General features: G+C 45.1%; 1 protein-coding gene across 3 annotated transcripts in view; it reads left to right on the top strand.

Moving 5' to 3' along the window:
* Positions 1-21,385, top strand: part of EFR3B (EFR3 homolog B) — a 455,199-nt gene that overhangs the window by 303,487 nt on the left and 130,327 nt on the right. For all 3 annotated transcript variants that reach the window (XM_029596199.1, XM_029596200.1, XM_029596198.1), the window contains one exon: positions 7,740-7,901. In XM_029596199.1, the coding sequence (XP_029452059.1) occupies positions 7,740-7,901 (162 nt within the window). The remainder of the gene's footprint in view (positions 1-7,739; positions 7,902-21,385) is intronic.

The following is a 21,385-nucleotide window of genomic DNA, read 5'->3' on the forward strand; positions in this document are numbered from 1 at the left end:
AGACAGCTATGTAACTTAGCCAGATAAGACTTGTCTGGCTAACTTACATCAGCAGCATGGCAATAATGCTAAATATACCTGAATAAGTAATAAAGTTAGCTGGCTAAACTTATCCTTCTAACTTTAGACCTGCTATGGGGCACATCTAATTTATCCGTTTAACTTAACCAGATAAGTCTGAATATTACTACTTATCCAGCTCACAGGGTCAGTCTTTATTGTGCGATGTGCTGGTATTGCATGCAGTAGGGCCTTATCGCACATGCCCTACCACGTGCGATACCTGTCGCATCGTGGCAGTATTATTCAAATTAGGGGAAGGAGAGGAGTGTGGCCGAGGTTTGGGCAGAGTTATCTCCCAGCAGAGCTGCGGGTGATAATGTTTTTCACATTATTGTCATCAGCACTGTAGGAAATAACTACACCTTTTCCCGTGGCGATATAGGGGCAATAGTGTGTGGTGCAGCTGCACCACGGCGGGCAAAACCACACTGCCGCAATGCTTCCGGCTGCCCACTATATCCCCCGCCCCTTTTATTTCCCCAACACATCATTCTGCAATAAATAGAGATGAATGATGAATCTAGGGGTAAGTTAGCACCGCCCAGTTACACCCATTGCCCATCCTCTGACTATCCGGCTAACTACTTTGCTGAATATTCAGCAGCCGCTACTTAGCCAGACAAGTCTAACTTATCCGGCTAAATAGCATTTGAATATCTACCCCTTAATTTTCATTTGGCCAGGGAGTGTAACTGTGCTATGTTTGTTGTGATGTAATGTTTATCTATTTATTTATTTATTTGTTTATTTATTTATTTAAAGTTTTTATATACCGCAAAAAGGACAGTAGTCTGACCGTCTAAGTGGTTTACAGAAAAACATTCATAGTTCAATGACAAAACAAGCAATTATAAAATATATCACATTTACATTAAAATTTAGTCTGGAAAACAAAACAGTCTGTGGAGTAGAGGGTAATAGTTATTGAATGTTGTAAGCAGTGGTAAAAAGGTAGGTTTTCAAAACTTTCTTAAATTCTTTGGTATTTGCGGTTAATTGGATTTGTTCGGGGAGGGAGTTCCACAGGATCAGGCCCGCAATGGAGAAGGCTTGCTTTCGAGTTAATGCTAAACTTGCAATTTTTACTGACGGAATTTCTAGTGTACATTTGTCCATAGATCGAAGCTGTCTGGTGGGTTTGTAGATTCTCAATAAGGAGCAAAGCCAGATTGATTTAGAATTGTATAACAGGTTATGGATTAGGGATGTGCAGAGGGACCGCATACGTTACATTCGGTATTCGTATTCGTCAGGGGCAGATACGTTGCATTCGGCAAGGGGGGCCTCCGATCCATTCATGCATTCCATTCTTATTCGTTTCCCAGCTAAAATTTAATTAACTATAACCCCCCACCCTTCTGACCCCCAAGACTTGCCAAAACTCCCTGGTGGTCCAGCGGGAGTCCGGGAGCCATCTACTGCACTCACGCCGTCGGCTGCCGGTATTCAAAATGGCGCCGATAGCCTTTGACCTTACTATGTCACAGGGGCTACTGGTGCCATTGGTCGGCCCCTGTCACATGGTAGGAACAATGGACGGCCGGCGCCATCTTGTGCTCCTACCATGTGACAGGGGCCGACCAATGGCATCGGCCATCCATTGCTCCTACCATGTGACAGGGGCCGACCAATGGCACTGGTAGCCCCTGTGACATAGTAAGGGCAAAGGCTATCGGCGCCATTTTGAATACCGGCAGCCGACGGCGTGAGTGCAGTAGATCGCTCCCGGACCCCCGCTGGACCACCAGGGAGTTTTGGCAAGTCTTGGGGGGTCAGGAGGATGGGGGGTTTGTTTAAATTCGCTCCTTTAGACGGCCGAATAATTCGGTGAAGATTCGTTGTATTCGTGGGAATCGCGATACGTTTCACTTCCCCAGGAATACAACGAATATGGCCCTATACGTTGCAGATTGCCAATACATTGCAAACGAATGCACACCCCTATTATGGATAATTGTCAAAATTTTATAAGTAATGCGATGGGATACTGGTAGCCAGTGAAGCTGCTGCAAGATAAGTGTGATGTGCTCTCTACGTGGTAGGTTGAATAACATCCGAGCTGTAGCATTTTGGACAATTTGCAAAGGGTGAGTTGTTGATGTTTGAGATTCAGATTGACAAGGTACATAAAAAAAACAGCAAAGTAGAATAATTAGTTGTTCAAATTTGGAATAAAAACAGCAGATTGAAAATGTAACACTTACTGCAGCACGCCCCAAGGGATACATTTTCAATGTAGGGCCTAACTGGCAACATAACTGCGTACTGTTCAGCCTCCACATACCAATTTGATATTCAAACACAAATTACCTGCATAGTTTGTGTTTGAACATCAGGTTACTATGTGGATATCAAAGTACACATGTGCTTTAAGTTGTTTCAAATGAAGGCATTAGGTGCACACAAGTAGCAGTGCCATTCAGTGGTGCTGGCAGGAGGGCTCTCACTTTCTCCTCCCAGTGAAGACTGAGATCACTCATTCCAAAGGGGGGGGGGGGGGGGGGAATTGGGGAAGGGGTGCCTTTAAGGATCTCAGATCCTGCTTTGGGTTGGGGGAAGTAGTAATTTTAAGGAAGGATTCAACCTTTATGAGGAGATTTGGAGGATGAATTCCCCCATGCTATCCGGCTCCTTCACTTTGGGCTAAGAGATTTCAAGAGGCAATGCGCATGTTAAAAATTTAGCACCATCTGCAAGGTAGATCATAAATTTTAGGCCTTAGTGAGCACATGCAGAACAGCACATGTAGGACAACATACTATGCTATTTAGAGATGATTTTCATTTTTCTGGGTCTGGTCGGGTTTCAGTTTTTCGGCAAAAATGAAGCTGGAACCCAACCGAACCCGGAAAAATGAATAATAAAAAAAAAAAACCCCCCCCGGAAAAAAACCATCCCCAACCCTTCAAATTTACTGTATTACAACCCCCCCCCCCCCCCCCCACCATCCCGATCCCTCCCCAAGACTTACTGAAAGCCCTGGTGGTCCAGCGGGGTCCCAAGACCGATCTCTCCCTCTGGGCCGTCGGGCTGTCGGGTGTGCTATGAATCAAAATGGTGCCGATGGCCCTTTGCCCTTACGATGTCACAAGGGCTACCGGTGCCATTGGTCGGCCCCTGTCACATGGTAGGAGCAATGGACGGCTGGCACCATCTTGTGCTCCTACCATGTGACAGGGGCCGACCAATGGTACCGGTAGCCCCTGTGACATAGTAAGGGCAAAGGCTATCGGCGCCATTTTGAATACTGGCAGCCAACGGCGCGAGTGCAGGAGATCTCTCCAGGACCCCTGCTGGACCACCAGGGACTTTTTGAAATTGCCTAATTCATGATAAATGAATGCACATCTCTAATGCTATTTCCTGCATTCCCACTAAAGCCTGATTTGAATATGATGCTTCTTCATTTAAATGCAGGGTATGTGATAATTTTAGTTTGCATTCACTAACGTGGGAGAAATGATTTAATAGACATGCTAAACCAATAAAGGTGAATTTTAAGAGATGTGCTTGCACAAAATAGCAGATGCTCATGCAGATAGCAGATATTCATGCAAGTGCTATTTATAAACCTCACACAAGCACATGCAAACAGTGATATGCCAATAAATGTATTTGTGTAAAAAAGGGGTGGTCCAGGCCGAGGCCAATAATTATGTGCATGAGTTGAAATTTTATAGCATTGCAAACACAGGGGTAGATTTACAAAGGGTTATGCACGTAAGATACATGCATAACTCCCGAAAAGCTGCCCCTGCGCGTGCCGAGCCTATCTTGCATAGGCTCGGCGCTGCGCACAAGCCTTTCTTGCATAGGCTCGGCGCTGCGCACAAGCCCCAGGACACGTATATGTCCCAGGGTTTGCGAAAAGGGGCGGGGCATGGGCGGTCCTGGCCGGTCCGGAGGTGGGGAGGGGGTATGGCCTGAGTCTCCAGGCCCAGCGGCCATTTGCCGCTGTGCCTGGGATCGCAGGCCGGCCATTGGCCGGCACGCGTAACTTCTTCAACAAAGGTATGGGGGTTTAGATAGGGCTGGGGGGCGGGTTAGGTAGGGGAAGGGAGGGGAAGGTGCGGGGGGGCAGAAGAAAAGTTATCTCCGAGGCCGCTCCGAAATCGGAGCGGCCTCGGAGGGAATGGAGGCAGGCTGCGTGGCTCAGCGCGCGCAAGTTGCATGCGCTGAGCCGTGCAAGTTGCGCGCGCCGACCCTGGATTTAATAACATGCGCACGGCAGATTTAATTCTGAATTCGACTGGTAGCCAATGTAGTTCGGCAAGCTCAGGGGTAATATGGTCTCTTTTGTTCGTACCGGAAATGAGCCTGGCAGCAGAATTCTGCAAAATCTGCAATGGTCTAAGTGATGACTTTGGAAGACCAAGATTAATTGGTAAAACTGGTCATTTCCTTCATGCGTGCATGTTTTAAAATGTGCTCATTTGCACATGTAAAAGCCGACAAGTGCTAAGGAAACTATGCCTGCAAATGCTTAAAATTGGGAGCACACACAAAATGACTAAGTATATTTTATATAATGTGTGCACAATTACGCAGACAATATAAAATTCATGCGCATGTGTGTTTGCATCCATATACGTGTGTACGTGGGCACGCGCGTGCTTGTTTTAAAGTTACCGTCCCTATGTATAGTATACTATTTTCTGTGCAAGCTACATGACCTGAGCTTACCAGCTAGTCTTAAATGCCTAGATCCCTCTGCCATGTCCAAAAGGACAAATATAGCAATCCTCATAGAAGTCATGTCTTTTTGGCTCAAATTTCAGTGCGGGATCAATAATGTTGTGTTCTTCTAGGCCATGTCATGGCAACTAGTCTTCTTCAGAAGCTATACCATGGTGACAATGAAATTTGTAACCTTTTTTTTGGAGCTAGGTAATATAAATATTTCTCCAACAAAGACAGTAGTGTTGGATTTCCACCTTAGCTGGTCAGTCATTTTATAATTCTCCTCTTCCAATCCTTCCTCCCCAGGATGGACCTCAACACTTCTCCCTCCCTAGGTGGGACCCCCTATACTTTCTCCCTTCTCACTCTCTACCCAGCCACCCTCATGGCACAGAATAAAGCAGTCAATTAAAATGCCGCTATCGTCCAAACTGACCCTGTGGAATGGATTCCCATCCACCTTTCCTTTTTATATGTACATTAGCATATTCACATATTAAGAAATGTTAATGTCTAGTGCACAAAGAATGGACGCCATTTGTCCTGTCTTAATAGAAACAATAAATGCATTGTACCCAGGAAGATATTGTTTTCATGTGATAATTGAGTTTATTGTATGAAAATGGCATAACTGCACTTTACTGCATCTGTCCCCAGGTGGTTTAATATACTACTAAGTGATGTCATATACTTGGAAAAATAATTAAATGAGCAACTAGTGAGAACAAAAGAGGAATAAATTGTGCTTTTAAATAGGGGTGGGACTAGAGGAAAATTTTGTTAAATTTTTTGTTTCATTTTGTTGGGGTAGCTTTCCCCCAAGAATTTAGTTTTATGTAAAATTTATTTCATTTCTTTAGTTAAAAAAAATGAAATAAACATTGGAAAAAAAAACATAAAAGGGAAAAAAAAGGAAACGGGGCCTCCCAGGGCCTCTGGAGCCCCAATTCCATCCTTCCCACCCAGAAAAATGCCAGGGCCAGGATCCGCAAATGGGGCCCTGCACAGGGCCTAGGCAGAGGTCGTAGCAATCTACCGTGGCCGAGGCCTACATGAGGTCCTGATGCCTAGGCCCAGATCGAAGCCATGTGTACGCTAGGATGCAGTAGGTTGCCATGACTTCGGCCTAGGCCCTACACAAGGCCTGATACTACGTCCTGATGCTGGGGCCTCCGCCTGGACCCAGGCCCGACACCGAGGCCTGGCCTGGAGGCCAGATCCTGATGCATGGGCCTTGGTTTAGGCCTGGGCTTGGGCCCGGGCCCAGGACCAATGCTGCGTCCTGACCCAGAGGCCAGCACCTAATGCCTGTGCCTCAGCCCAGGGTCAGGCCCAGGCCTTGGAGCTCCTCTTCGGCATCTTCTTTCTTCAGCCCTTCTTCACCAACAGAAGCCAACTTCTGGGATTGTTCTGGAATTAATTAACTCCAGTGCATTCTCCCAGGAGAGGGCACCATTTTGATGTGCAGCAACTAATTCAACTGTTGTACATCAAAATGGTGTCCTCTACTGGAGAATTTGCACCAGAGCTAATTAACTCTGGAGCAATGACCCCAGTTCACAGCGTTAGTTGGTGAAAAAGAGCCAAAGAAAGAAGATATTGAAGAGGAGCCCTGAGGCCTAGACTCAGGGCCTGGGCTGAGGCCCAGGTGTTGGGACCTAGAATCCAGGCCAGGCCCTGGTGTTGGGCCTGGGTCTGAGCCAAGGTCTTGGCATTGGAACCTAGCCTCCAGACTGGGCCGCAGTGTTGGGCCTGGGTCTGGGCCTAGGCTGAGGCCTAGACATCAGGACGTGGCCTACAGGCTGTGCCCAGCATTAGGCCTGGGTCTAGACCGAGGCCACGGTTTTGGGCTGAGGTCATGGCATGGGCACTTGCCTCTGGGCCGGGCCACAGCATCAGGCCTTGCACCAGGCCCTGGCCTAAGCTGAGGCCCAGGAGTAGGAACATGGCATCTGGGCCGGGCCCTGATGTTGGGTCTGGATCTGGGTTTGAGCTAAGACCCTGACATTGGGAGCTAGCCTTTGAGCTGCACCCCTGTTGTTGGGTCTGGGTCCGGGCCAAGGCCCCAGCCAGGCCAGGACATGGTCTCATATTTATTTATTATTTTATTTATTTATTATTTTTATTTACCAACATTCGATCTCAATTGAGATATCACACCGGTTTACATTCAGGTACTGTAGGTATTTCTCTATCCCCAGAGGGCTTACAATCTAAGTTTTTGTACCTGAGGCAATGGAGGGTAAAGTGACTTGCCCAAGGTCACAAGGAGAGACAGCAGGACTCGAACCCTGGTCTCCTGGTTCATAGTCCACTGCTATAACCACTAGGATATTCCATATGGGGTGGGTGTAGTATCACTGGAAAATGTTCTGTGCCTGGACCTTTGCTCAGATCTTGGCCTAGGCCCTGGAATCAGGCCAGGGCCTCAGATGAGACCCCAGCATCCTTCTTGGGTATAGGAAATGACTTCTTCGTTGGGCCATGGCCTGGGCCTGGGCCTAGGTCGAGGCACCAGAGTTGTGCTCTGGTGTAGATCAGGACCCCTGTTTTGGGTCTTGGCCTACTTCCTTGGTAAGGCCCTAGTTTCTGGCCAAGGCCTAGGCCCGACCGGAGACTTTTTTTTAAAATATGTTTTCAAAACAAAACAAAATTCTGATGAAATTTAATTGGAATGTAACTTATTCTGTTTTGAAAATGATCCAAAACAAAATAGGAAATTTTGTCTCATTTCCTATTCCGTTTCTCCCAAATGCCCATTCCTAATTGTAATAGGTGACAGGCAAAGCTGCAGTAATATTTTGATTTATGTTTACTATGCATTTTGTTAAAAATAGAAAATAAAACTATGGGTTTTACAATGATTTTGCCAGCCCTTGAGTGTCAGGGAGATTTCTATGTACTTACAGTAGCGGGTATATTCTTTGTCTTGTTCCAGATATTCAGTCTGAATGTTTTGTTTTGTTTTGTTTGCTGTTGCTCTTCTGTTTTTTCAGGCCCGACAGTATTGGAGGTGTTTAATACACTACTAAGACAGCTTCGGCTTAGTATTGACTATGAGCTGACAGGCAGCTATGACTCCAAGATCAACATCGGCACCAAGATTATCAAAGAACATGAAGAGAGAATGTTTCAGGAAGCTGTCATCAAAACTATCGGTATGTGGGATATTTTGGCAAATCTGGGACACAGAAGCCTACGGTAGGCCATAACAGTACATTCCAGGACAAATCTTACTTTTTGACAGGTTCAACTCAGAAACATAGGGAGAAATTTCACAACAATATGGATACTTGCAAAGTCACTGGATACGTTAACCCACAGATTTTGCACAATGCAGTATCAAAACAAAAAAACAACTGATAATACAAAAACAAGCACAAAAAAGCATTAAACAATTAACAGTAAAGTGGATGTGTTGTAGCAGTCCCCATCCCTGGGAATGCCTCTGCTCAATGTGGGTAAATTATATGTGTTGTGTACTTTCACTTTGAAAATTGCTGATGATATAAAGTACTGTAAGGAATTCTAATGGTATTCTGTAGCCTGTTGGTTACAGCCCACTTTTCTCCTCTTTCCCTTTCTCTTTCTCTCAGGAGGGACAACACTATTGAAGATTATTACTTATTTACCTTTATATATTATCTGAGAAGACTAGGAAAGGACAACTGTTTATTTCAGAACCAGACCTTTATTTTCAGACATGTTCAGACCTACTACTCAGAATAATACACACAACTTATGCCTCTTAGATAAGAAACACAGCATTTACTTATAAAGGTTAAAGCTTAGCAGGTAATGTGAGCTCAGAGCAACACATGTCAGAATAACCTTGACTTGCTTAGGATGTTATTAATATATGTAGCTAACCATCCCCATAACTTTAGAAGTTTGCCATTAGTCTCACCATGGGAGATGTCTATGTTGCAGAGCCGGGAGATAGACAGGAGTTCATGGAGGCTGTCTCTATCAATGGGAACATGCATCTGGGTCTCCATCATCTGCTGGGCTAAGAGGACTAGTCTGATCCCTAGATAAGAAAGAGATAGGTTCGACTCGGGCTACTAGGCAACTGGCAGGAGACTCTCTTACATGCAGTGACATCCAGTATGCTGATACTTGTCCGCTGGGCTGTAGGGAGGGACAGAGAGTGATGGCTCAGGTGTCACCTTCTGGTGGTGTTAATGGACCTTTTTCACTGCTACCCTTCCAAACCCTTCTCCCAAGCTGTATTTAAAAACCAAGATATCCATATTCAAGAACTCATGCATAGTAAAACTGAAGTAGAAATGGGGTCTCTTTTTCACTTTGCACTGTTCGACCCCCCTGGAGAGTCATCTTGACCAGGGAGCTGACCTGGCTGTGTGATAGAGTTAACCTGTGAGTTGACCTGTATGATAACACAGTCTTTCAGAATTGGGGTGACCTGTTGTCAGGCAGAACTAGTCTCTGCTGCAGGTCTTATGTCTGTCCTCACCTGTATTGTCTTAGGTCAGTTCTGTTTGTGGAGAGATTTTTTTTATTCTCTTAGAGAAGTCTGTTTAAACAGTATATGCTGGCAGACCAGATAACTCAGTCAAGTATTGCTATTCTGACCAAAGTTCATCTTCTCTCTATTTCTGCGGAAATACGGGTCAGGTTCCTATTTTGTGATGTCAGAATCCATATTTTACTGCATATAGTAGTAGGGATGTGAATCGTTTTTTAACGATTTAAATTATCGTCTGATAATTTTAAAATCATCATTAATCGGTAAGGGACTCGATACAATAGGAATTCCCTCGATTTATCGTGAAAAATCGTTAAATCGAGTACGGGAATTATTTGGGGGGAGGGCGGGAAAACCGGCACACCAAAACAACCACTAAACCCACCCCGACCCTTTAAAACCAATCCTGTACCCTCCCCCACCCTCCCAAACCTCCCCAAAATGTTAAATTACCTGGTGGTCCAGTGGGGGGGGCCCGGCGCGATCTCCCGCTCTCGGGCCATCGGCGCCATTTTGGCTACCACTGATAAAAATGGCGCCGATGACCCGATAAAAAAAAACCCACCTCGACCCTTTACAAATTACCCCTTTGCTTCTCCCACCCTCCCGACCCCCCCAAAAAACCTTTTACATGTACCTGGTGGTCTAGCGGGGGGTCCGGGAGCCATCCCTTCAATCATACCCTCGGTGCCGGTGCTGGACTGGTTTCAAAATGGCGCCGATCGCCTTTGCCCTCACTATTTCACAGGGAGCGACGGTCCCTGTGACATAGTGAGGGCAAAAGCCCTCCCCAGACCCGAAAACAAAATGGGAAGAAAAAAAAAAAAGCTATGCACTCCCCTAATTTGCTCCATAAGACTCCCAGACGCAGAGCCGGTTTAGCACTAATTTTTTTTTTTTATTTTCCCCCTCTGAATCCTAGGTGCGTCTTATGGTCAGGTGCGTCTTATGGAGCAAAAAATACGGTATATTTTTTTATCCCATTCAAATAGAGAATTCTTTTACAAGATAAAATAGCCCCTACATGATGTAACTGCTGTTAAGTTAATCTGGGATGAACCAAAATAGAAATGATTACTAGCAATTTTCATGATTTTGTTTTCTTTCTGTATCTCCCAATTATATGGTTTGAATATTTCTGAAATACTTGCCTGATAGGTGAATATACGTGATTGTTTTATTTCCTGATTGTTTCTTAAATCAAGGTGTTCTTGAATTATCAAAAAAAAAAATAAATTCAAGATTAAATTACAAACATATAAATCTTAAAACCAGTAGAGGGCATTGTAACCTCATGAAAAGATAATAAAACCAAAACCATAGCTACAATTATAAAATGGCATTTTATGTTCTCCTGCCTGAATGTTTTGCAGAATGAGCATTATTAGGATACTAAAAGGACTACCTGCTGAACCTTCACTCCCTGATAGCTGATCAGAAAAGGTGCTCTGCATTTATATTTGTTATGATAGGGTCAGGGAGGATTTGGGGTTTTATGAAGATAGAATATTTTGACATACAGAGAGAAATTTTCAAACAGCCTGCAAAAACTAAAGTCTAAAGGTACTCTTTACCTTCAGACTGCTGTGAAAATTCACGGGTAGCGCGTGTAACTGGCACTGACATAAACACACAAAGTTACACATGCTTTTGAGTGTGTATTTACTTGCACACTTTTGAAAATCAAAAGTATGTATGTAAGTTCCGTTCCTATCCCAACTCCGCTCCCCGCTTTGTGGTGTGCATAAAAGTAATGAAAAATGGCTGGGCAATTTTCAAAAGGCCATTCACGTATATAACTGGGGTGTTTGCATGTAAATCTTTTAGAAAATTATCCCCTAAAGGGGTAATTTTGTAACAGGCTACATACATTGGAAGGCAATTACCTGCATACTTCACAGCAATTTTCAAAGGGAATATTTACAATTAAAGGCGAATTTTAAAAGCCCTACATGTGCCAAAGTTGGGTGATACATGCAGAAATTGGGCTGTCGCGTGCCTTGTGGATTTTAAAAGGCACACGAGTATGTGCATATATCCCGGTACACGCACAAAAAAGTTTTTGAAAAAAAGGGGTGGGGTGTGGGCATGGTCTGGGCAGGGCATGGGCACTCTTACATTTCTCAATGAAATCTGCACGTAAGTATTTGCACGCACAAATGTGTGCCGGAGATCCCTTATAATAGACATTTACTTCTGCTATTTGCGTGCACATGCATGCATCCATATAAAATTGCACACACAGGTACGTGCATACATCCTATTTTATATCCGGTGCGCATATACATATGTATGCTATAAAATGACCATCTCCATTAGCACGAGCTGACATATGTGAGTACACGTGCACTTGCAAGGCTGTTTAAAAGTTACTGTCCCCCTTTTTCCAATAGAAAAATATGTGCATAAGTGGAAACCCTCTCTGTCTCCACTGCCAGGAACGTCTGTGTTCATTACAGATAAACTTATGTGCATACATGTTATTAGCATAGATGTTTACCTATATATGAATTTTGTAAAAGGCCATTTCTATGAGTAAAACTGGGCCATTTTTACTGTTTTCATTTGTTTCAGTTCCCAGGTTTATTCATTTCATTCATTTGTTTCAATTGTTTTTACTAAAGCAAATGGGGCAAGCAGAGCCTTAGCATGCCTATGGCCAATATGGCCATTGCCATAGGCGCCCCTACCGAAAGTCACCATAGCGCCGCCATGTGGGGCCTCAGTAAGAGGCATGGTCGGCAGGGCCTTAGTAAGTGGGAAAGCAGTACGGCTATGCTGCTGATTTAGAACATAGGAACATAAGAAATTGCAATACTGGGTCAGACCAAGGGTCCATCAAGCTCAGCATCCTATTTCCAACAGAGACTGCGCAGAGCTGCGCTTCTTTTCCACTCTTAAGGCCCGTCATCCTTGCTGTCGATTTCAGCCGGGCTGCACTACTTCAGAGGAGAAGCGTGCTCTGCCCTGCCCTGTCAGAAGGAGTCCAAGGCCAGATCTGGGTCGCGCCTCGTGGCAAGAAGTAGTTCCCTTGGCCACAGGGGCTGAAGAAGGAGACTGCTGCTGCCTGCTGCTTCAAGGGGGGAGGGAGAGGGAGAGAGAGCTTGTGTGTGGAAGAGTGCGAAAGAGAATTGTGTGTGTGTGTGTGTGTGTGTGTGAGAAAGTGAGATACAGAGCATGTTTGTATGTGTGTGGGACAGAGAGAGCATATATGTGAGAGAGAGGACATATATTTATGTGTGTTTAGGGGAGAGTGTATGTTTGTGAGAGAGAAAGTATGTGTGTGTATGTATTGGGAGAGAGAAAACATGTGCGTATGTGAGAGTGACAGCATGTGTATATACGTGTGAGAGAGAGAGAGAGCATGTGTGTATGTGAGAGTGAGAGAAAGCATGTGTGTATGTGAGACTGAGAAAGCTTGTGTATATGTGTGTAAGAAGTGCATGTTTGTGTGTGTGTGAGAGAGAGAGAGAGAGCGCGAACATGTGTGTATGTGAGAGGGAACGTTTGTATGCACAACAGTCTCCCTTCTTCTTTGCCATGCTAATCCATGACAATTCCAGGGCATCTCAAAATCAAAAGTTCCCATGTATGGATAGTTTTAATTGTTGAGTATTATTTGATGTGTCTGTTTCGATATATTTTATTGGAGTTTGGGAAAATTTTATGTGAGTTTTTACTTATTTAATAGAATGTTAGTCTATTCATTAGTTTGGAATTATTCTTTTTATTGGTATGGTTTTACTAATTTTATTGTTTTATGAGGACTGGTAATGCTTCTGTTTTTCTATTGTTGCAGTGCATATAGAATTTGGCTGGTTGAGGTTTCCAGTTCAGCTCTTATCTGTACATTTCAATTTATACTTTTTGGTCTCTTTATTCTGTATTTGAGGGTGTATGTGTGTTTGTATGTGTGACTGAAGTGCAATATTCCAATAGTGTGAAGTTTCTATGTAGGGATCTATAGCAGCTTGACTTGTTCTGTTTTCCTAATAAGAGGATTTATTATTGTTTTAGGCCTGTTTGAGTACTGACAATTACTGTTGTTTTAATATAGAATATTTATTGCATTGTAATTCTGTTTTCTTGTGGCTCTATAAAGGTCATGCCCATGCCCAAGTCGCATTACAGTAGCCCTAATACCATATGGGTTCCAAATGTTTCTTACTTTTTTGCTGGGTTTTCTGGTTGTCTCCACAGCAGTGCTTGTAAATATAATATACTTATTGTGAGTGATATTTTTACCTCAGAAGACTGTGCTTTGAATGTCCTTTTTCATGTAAAATCTGTTATTATAAATGCATGATTTTTAATTGTGTGTGAGGAGGGTGTGATGGGGTGGGGGGTACAAGGCTGTAAGTTCTTCCTAGGGCAACTAATATCCTTGCACCAGCCGTGGGCATTGCTTTACAGACATTTAACAGAGTCTCCCAAGTAGTGGTGTCATGTGTTGTGTAATGGGTGAGGGCACAGTTATTCACTTGGCCATAGGTGCCACATTGCTTGGCTATGGCACTTGGGGGAAGCAATGTATCCTATTTTGGACTCTAACACTGGGTCTTTCTATTCGAGTTTGATGAAACTTGCAGGCAAAAACCAGCAGCAGAGGAACAACAAGACAACAAGAATGGGGAAAGTGGCACCAAGAATGGCACAACAGACCAAGGCACAATAAGAGGGACAGACTGCACCAGTAGTGACATGAACAGCCCAAAACCCTGTGAAAGGTTCAAAGCATTACAAACAGTGGCATGAACACCCTAAGACATTGAGAGAGTGACAAAGCAGCACCAACAGTGATTTGGATCACTCCAAGGTACCAAAAGAGGGACAAAGGGCACTAACAGTGGCATTAATACTTCACTTCATCAAGCCAGGAAAAAGCAGCACAAATAATGACATGATGACTCCAAGGTACTAAAAGAGGATTAAAGGGCACCAACAACTTAGATACTATCAGATGCTATTCACCAAACAGTCACTAGGTGATGCAATAGGATAGCCCATCATTAGTGTCAGCTCTGGTAAAGATCAGAGAGCTTAAGAACATAAAAAGTGCCAAGCTGAGTCAGACCAAGGTCCATCGAGCCCAGCATCCTCTCTCTCAACAGTGGCCCATCACAAAAAGTAGATTCAATTTCTTGTTGCTCACTCCCAGCATAAGTACTGGGCTTCCCAGAGTCATCTATTTAATAAATGTTTATGGACCTTTCCTCCAAAAAATTGGCCAAACCGTTTTTTAACCCCACTATGTTTGCTCCTGTAACCATATCCTCTGGCTACATATTCTACAGCTTAATGATGCATTGAGTAAAAAATAGTTTCTCCAGTTTTTTGTTTTTTTTTAAATCTCCCATCTGTTAGTTTCAAGGAGTGTCCCCTAGTTCTAGTATTTGAAAGGATAAATAACTGTTCCCTATTTATCTTTTCCACCCCACTCATAATTATATAAATCTTTATCATATCTCCTTTCAATCATCTCTTCTCCAAACTGATAAGCCCAGTCACTTCTTCCAGATCCACACTGATCTGATTCAGTTACTCTGAATTATCACTTAGAAAAGATGGCCCAGGTGTGGGTATCTCCTCATTCTCTGTAAAAAATTGAAGTGAAAAATTAATTTTTTTTCTGCTATAACCTTATCCTTCTTGAAAGTCCCTTTTATCCCCTAGTTATCTAGTGGCCCAATGTTGTGGAAACGCTGGAGGCGGTCCCATCTCTGGGATTTTGTGTACCTTTGGGCCACGACACTGCCGCAGAGGAGCTCCGGCAAGCGCCGTGGCAGGTGAGGAGTGTCCAAGAATGGGCTGAAGATTCAGGAATGCTAAACCCTAGCCACTACCGAACCTGATCGCATAGAGAGACCCAACAATGCAATGTTGGTCTCTGGAGTAGCCCTGCAGCCACTCGATAGCCCTTTCAGACCTGCCGCATGGGAGCATCAAATGTGATAGGATGGACAGTGGCTGAATGGTGTAGACATCAGACAAAGACATCAAATGAAGACGAAGACTCAGGATACGTGAGGGATTCACGGAGACTTGAATGGATGAGATGAGACTCAAGGTATTCAAGGTGAGATGAAGACTTGTAAGGATGAGACAAGACTCAGGGAATCCAACGATGAAACGAAGAGTTGTAGGCTGATACGAGCCTTAGGTTATACGGAGGACTCAGACAGAGTCACAAGATGTGAAGTTCTGAAGTGGAGTTCTGCAGTTGTACTGCCACATCACGCTCCCTACACTACCAAGCAAGGCAGGTTGAGGACCACGCATTCACGCACCCTACACTACCAAGCAAGGCAGATCACGGACCACGCTAGAGGTCTCCCAAGACAGGTTGCTTGAAAAATCAGGATGAAGGTATGACAAGACTCCAGCAGGGCCTGAACCGAGGAGTACCGTCCCAGCCAATGAAGGCAAGGCACGGTCATGTCAGAACTGAACAGGTTTTAGGCAGAGTTCATTATCAAGACGGAGGCTGGTGCAAGAGGATCCAAAGATCCGGATGGATTCAGGATTAGGAGAAGACTTCAGGATCCGTACCTGAAGCTTGCAGATTAAAACCGGGGTTCCAGCTAAGGAAGCCCTCAGGATCCAGGGGCTCGGAGTGAGGCTCGGCGCGGAGCTCAAGCGGCCTCGGAGTATGGGCTGATGCTGGGAGAATAAAAGGCGGAATCATCTGGAGTGATGCTCTGTGAAGACGACGAGCATCTGGAGATCTGAAGAACGAAACATCAGAAGATCTAACAACAAAGGATGGAGACATCAGAACAACTAGAACTGACGAGACGAAGATGCAGGGTCAGATAAGAGACCATACGAAGATGAAGATGTAGACATGGAATTCCAACTAAGAACATGGAACAGAGTGCCAACAAGAAGCTGGATTGAAGGGAAGTCCAAAGGAGGACTGGCTCCTTGCGAAGGCAAGGGAGAAGTGAAGACAGAAACTTTTTATACTGCTGAAGAGGAGACACCCTTGATGACATCAGAGGCGCACCACTCCCTTGCTGTACCTTTAAGATGTGAGAGGAGGCACGGCCTTGCCCCTTAGGAAGAAGGGGCAAGACCTTGGAGAGTGGCGTCCCTACCACTGAAGACTGCAGGAACAGGAGCTAGGCCCTAAGCAAGCCCCGATGTTAGAGGCGGCTTCCTGTCGCAGAATAAGGACCAAGGACGGCTCAAGGTAAGGTCGGTGGCCTCCAGGCCACATGAGGATGCCTTTAGGCGGCCTTCTGGCCACATGGCAACACCCGGGCGGCTCCCTGCCGCCGGGTAGTACAGGTAGGTCGGTAGTGGCTCCCTGCCATGTTCGCGGCAGCGATGACGGCGGATCCATGCCGCAAGAGAGAGTAGCAGCGTGGCACCAGCTGCGTGAGGCGCACTTCAGCGGCCTCCAGACCACAGGAGATGCAGCAGTGCGGCTCCAGCCCTGCTGAGGATGCATCGGACACGGCCTCTGGCCGTGGAACAAGGCAAAAAGAGGGAAAAAAGGTGAGATACTGCCCTAAACAGGGCAGAATCTTAACACCCAACTGAATCTCCTGCAGATTTTTTGTTTCTAATATACTTGAAAAGGTTTATATTATTTGCGTTTGCCTCTTGGGCAAGTTTCTCTTTAAATTTTCTTTTGGTCTGCTTTATTAGTGTTTTACACATAATTTGGCAGTGTTGTGTTCCTTTCTATATTCCTCATTAAGCTCTGCTTTCCATGTTTTAAAAGATGCCTTTTTGGCTTTGATTGCCTCTTTCACAGCACCACTTAGCAATTCTAGCTTGTGCTTGTTCTTTTGGTCTTTTAAAATTTGTGGAATACGTTTTATCTGAGCTTCCAAAATAGTGTTTTTAAACAGTCTCCATGACTCATGCAGACTTTTGACTCCTGTAACTGCTGCATTTAGTTTTCTTCTAGCTAGTTTCCTTATTTCATCATAATCTTTCTTTTTAAAGTTATGTTATTGCAGTAATTTGTTTTTTTTCCTGTGGTGACTGTCTCAAATTTGATCACATTATGATCATTATTATCAAGCAGCCCTCCACTGTTATCTCTTGTACCAGATCCTGCATGCCAGTGAAAATTAGATCTAATGTAGCTTCCCTGTTATTGATTCTAGGATGAATTGCTCCAAGAAACAGATATTTATGGTTTCTAGAAATTTAACCTCCTTGTCACACGCTGATAAGTCATTTACCCAATCAATATTAGGGTAATTGAACTCTACCATTATTACTGTGTTTTCATGTTTAGTAGCCTGTTTCACAATCATGGTAGTAAACTTCCAATGTTATACCCCTCCTTGTTATGCATGGAATTTCTATCCCTAAAGATTTTGGATTACAGTTTGTATCCTGCAGAATTTGTCTTACTTAATTTTATGTAATCCTTGACATATAATGCCATACCACCATTACTTCTATCTGCTCTGTCATTATGGTATAATTTGCACCATTTTATCACTGTGTCTCATTGGACCTATTAGTTGCTCTCTGTGTGGGTAATTTCAAAGACCAGCTTGTTCTCCCACTGGGTGCATTTTCTTTGGAAATTTGAGCTCAGTCAGAATTATTTTTATTCCACTTTTTATGGTTGGTCAGCTACTTCAAGGCATATTACCTAGACTCCCTTGGAATAGACAAGATCTGTCTAGAGTTTAGATTTTAACCTCTGTAGAGTGACTAAAGGTAGATGTTTCAACTCCCATTGCAGGTGAAAGTCCAGTCTGTTTGGTAGGCCCACACTAATTGGTTCTGGTGAAAGGAGGACCAGGGAATCAGAGTCACAGATCTCAGCAACACAATAGATGGTGATTCAGCACAGATTGCCCACACTCACCTTACTGACAGGGGGTTGCAATTGGGTCCATCATAAACATGCAACATGCAGACTAATATGTCAATTGCAGAGGTCAGATGCATATGAGCTCATGCTTCTGATCTCGTCAGAGACCTACTCCTCCACCCAGCAGCTCCTGAAAACGAAACTGTTCTTCCCCTCTCAACCCCTTTTTCCCACAGGGCTAAGCAAACAGACCAGTTTATTATTTACTGCCTGCCCTGTCAGTCATGGTGATTGAATCAATCTGCACAGCTATTTCTTTCTCTTTCACAGACAGTTATTTCTGTTCCATCCTTTCAGTGCAAGGCTAACTGAAGAAGTTAATGATTCCCTCATGCTATGTGCATTAGGGATGTGAATCGTTTTTCAACGATTAAAATTATCGTCCGATAATTTTAATATCGTCTTAAATCGTTATAGAACACAATACAATAGAAATTCTAACGATTTATCGTTAAAAATCGTTAAATCGTGTTAGTGCGCACTAACGGGAGTTAGTGCGCACTAACTCCCAGTTAGTGCGCACTAACGGAGTAGTGCGCACGTACGGAGTACTAGTGCGCACGTGCGGAGTACCCCAAGGCTCTTCCTTATCCTCAACCCTATTTAACATATACCTCCTACCCCTCTGCCACCTCCTTCTGAAACTTGGGCTCCCACATTTTGTCTATGCCGATGATGTACAAGTCCTCATTCCCATCACAGACTCACTACCCAATGCTCTCCTAAAATGGGAAAGTGCCCTCTCCACCATCAACAGCCTTCTCACACAACTCAATCTAGCGCTAAACACAAATAAAACCGAACTAATGATCATCGCCCCCCAACAACTCAATCCCTCACCCACCAATGTCAGCTCTCTGCACCCCCTCCCAGACTTCGCTCAACATGTAAGAGACCTTGGTGTAATTCTTGACACCCAATTCAACCTGCAAAAATTCATCAACACCACCCTTAAGGAATGCTATTTCAAACTACACACACTCAAAAAACTAAAACCACTTCTGCATCCCAGCGACTTCAGAACTGTGCTTCAGGCACTCATCCTATCCAAAATAGACTATGCAAACGCCATACTACTAGGCCTTCCCAAAAATGCCACAACCCCCTTGCAGCTCCTTCTAAATGCAGCTGCGCGCATACTAACAGGCACTCGCAGAAACGACCACATCACGCCCATTCTTAAACAACTACATTGGCTCCCCATATCCTCAAGAATCATCTTTAAGACTCTAACCCTCATACACAAAGCCATACACAACCCAAACATGCATTGGTTCTCTGACACCCTCCACCTTCGTACGACATCAAGACCAACCAGATCACCATACCTTGCAACAATACCCACTCCTACACCCAAACTATTCCACCTCGCTTCCACCAAACAACGCTCCATCTCCTTAGCTGGTCCCAAGCTGTGTAACTCAATGCCCACTAGTCTACGCCTTGAGATATGCCCAAAGAAATTTAGACAGAAACTTAAAACATGGCTCTTCACACACGCCTACTCTTAATCTGCCATCCCAGCTCCACTCCCCCCCCCTCACCCCTCCTCTAACCCACCCAACCTCACACCCAGACACTTACTTCCCCCTCCACCCCCCTCCACCACCCTCCCCTCCTCACCCCCCCAACCTCTCATCCCATCCCCCCCAACCTAGCCTCCCCCCACCCCCGCACCTTGTATATCGAATGTACTCAATAGAATGTTTATAGAATGTACTTAACCCCTGCTTTTTGTAAATAAACCCCTTATTCCCCCCCCCCTGCTCCCAGCATACTCATATAGTTCCAAGTTACTACCCTGCCCCTTCCCTCCCCCCTAGTTATAATATCAGTTACAATGTAAAGCCCTGTTGGCTGAATTTGCTGTTGTCTGGAAACCGATGTGATGTCTCGTGCGAATGTCGGTATAGAAAAATGTTAAATAAATAAAATAAATAGTTAGGAATTAATATGTATTCCTATTGGCTGGCTGCCCTCTTATCTATTGATGTTACCAAGGTTCCAACTGAGGTGATGGTTGGGGGGATGGGAAATGGAAACTGTTGGTAGTTGACAAAAAAAGTAATGTGATCAGTCAATATGACTAGAACTTGTGCCCTATTCCTGATACCAGGGGTGTTGTGATCTTCCTGCACTCAGTGCCCTAACCCTGATACCAGGGGTGTTGTGATCTTCCTGCACACAGTGCCCTAACCCTGACACCAGGGGTGTTGTGATCTTCCTGCACACAGTGCCCTATCCCTATTAATACCAGGAGTGTTGTGATCTTCCTGCACACAGTGCCCTAACCCTGATACCAGGGGTGTTGTGATCTTCCTGCACACAGTGCCCTAACCCTGATACCAGGGGTGTTGTGATCTTCCTGCATGCAGTGCCCTATCCCGCCTGCATTACTAGTGAGAGGCTGGCTTCACAGACAGGGGGGAGCTGCCTGACCCTCACTCCTGACTTCCCCCATGTCCCAGCCAGTGAATGGTGTGTGGGTGAGGGGGGGGAGGATGGTGAGGCTGAAACAGCTCCTTCCCTGCATTACTAGTGAGAGGCTGACTTCACAGACAGGGGGGAGCTGCCTGACCCTCACTCCTCCCCTCCCCCATGTCCCAGCCAGTGAATGGTGTGTGGGTGAGGGGGGGGAGGATGGTGAGGCTGAAACAGCTCCTTCCCTGCCTTACTAGTGAGAGGCTGGCTTCACAGACAGGGGGGAGCTGCCTGACCCTCACTCCTCCCCTCCCCCATGTCTCAGCCAGTGAATGGTGTGTGGGTGAGGGGGGGGGGGGAGGATGGTGAAGGCTGAGACAGCTCCCTCCCTGCATTACTAGTGAGAGGCTGGCTTCACAGACAGGGGGGAGCTGCCTGACCCTCACTCCTCTGGGGTGTTGTGATCTTCCTGCACACAGTGCCCTATCTCTGATACCAGGGGTGTTGTGATCTTCCTGCATGCAGTGCCCTATCTCTATTAATACCAGGAGTGTTGTGATCTTCCTGCACACAGTGCTCTAGCCCTATTACCAGGGGTGTTGTGATCTTCCTGCACACAGTGCCCTATTCCTGATACCAGGAGTGTTGTGATCTTCCTGCACGCAGTGCCCTATCCTTGATACCGGGTTGTGTGCAAGAAGATCACAACACCCCTGGTATTAGGGATAGGGCACTGTATGCAGGAAGATCACAACACCCCTGGTATCAGGGATAGGGCACTGAGTGCAGGAAGATCACAACACTCCCGGTATCAGGGATATGGCACTGCATGCAGGAAGATCACAACACCCCCGGTATCAGGAATAGGGCACTGTGTGCAGGAAGAT

Source organism: Rhinatrema bivittatum, chromosome 3, assembly GCF_901001135.1.
Source record: "Rhinatrema bivittatum chromosome 3, aRhiBiv1.1, whole genome shotgun sequence".
Taxonomy (NCBI): Eukaryota; Metazoa; Chordata; class Amphibia; order Gymnophiona; family Rhinatrematidae; genus Rhinatrema; species Rhinatrema bivittatum.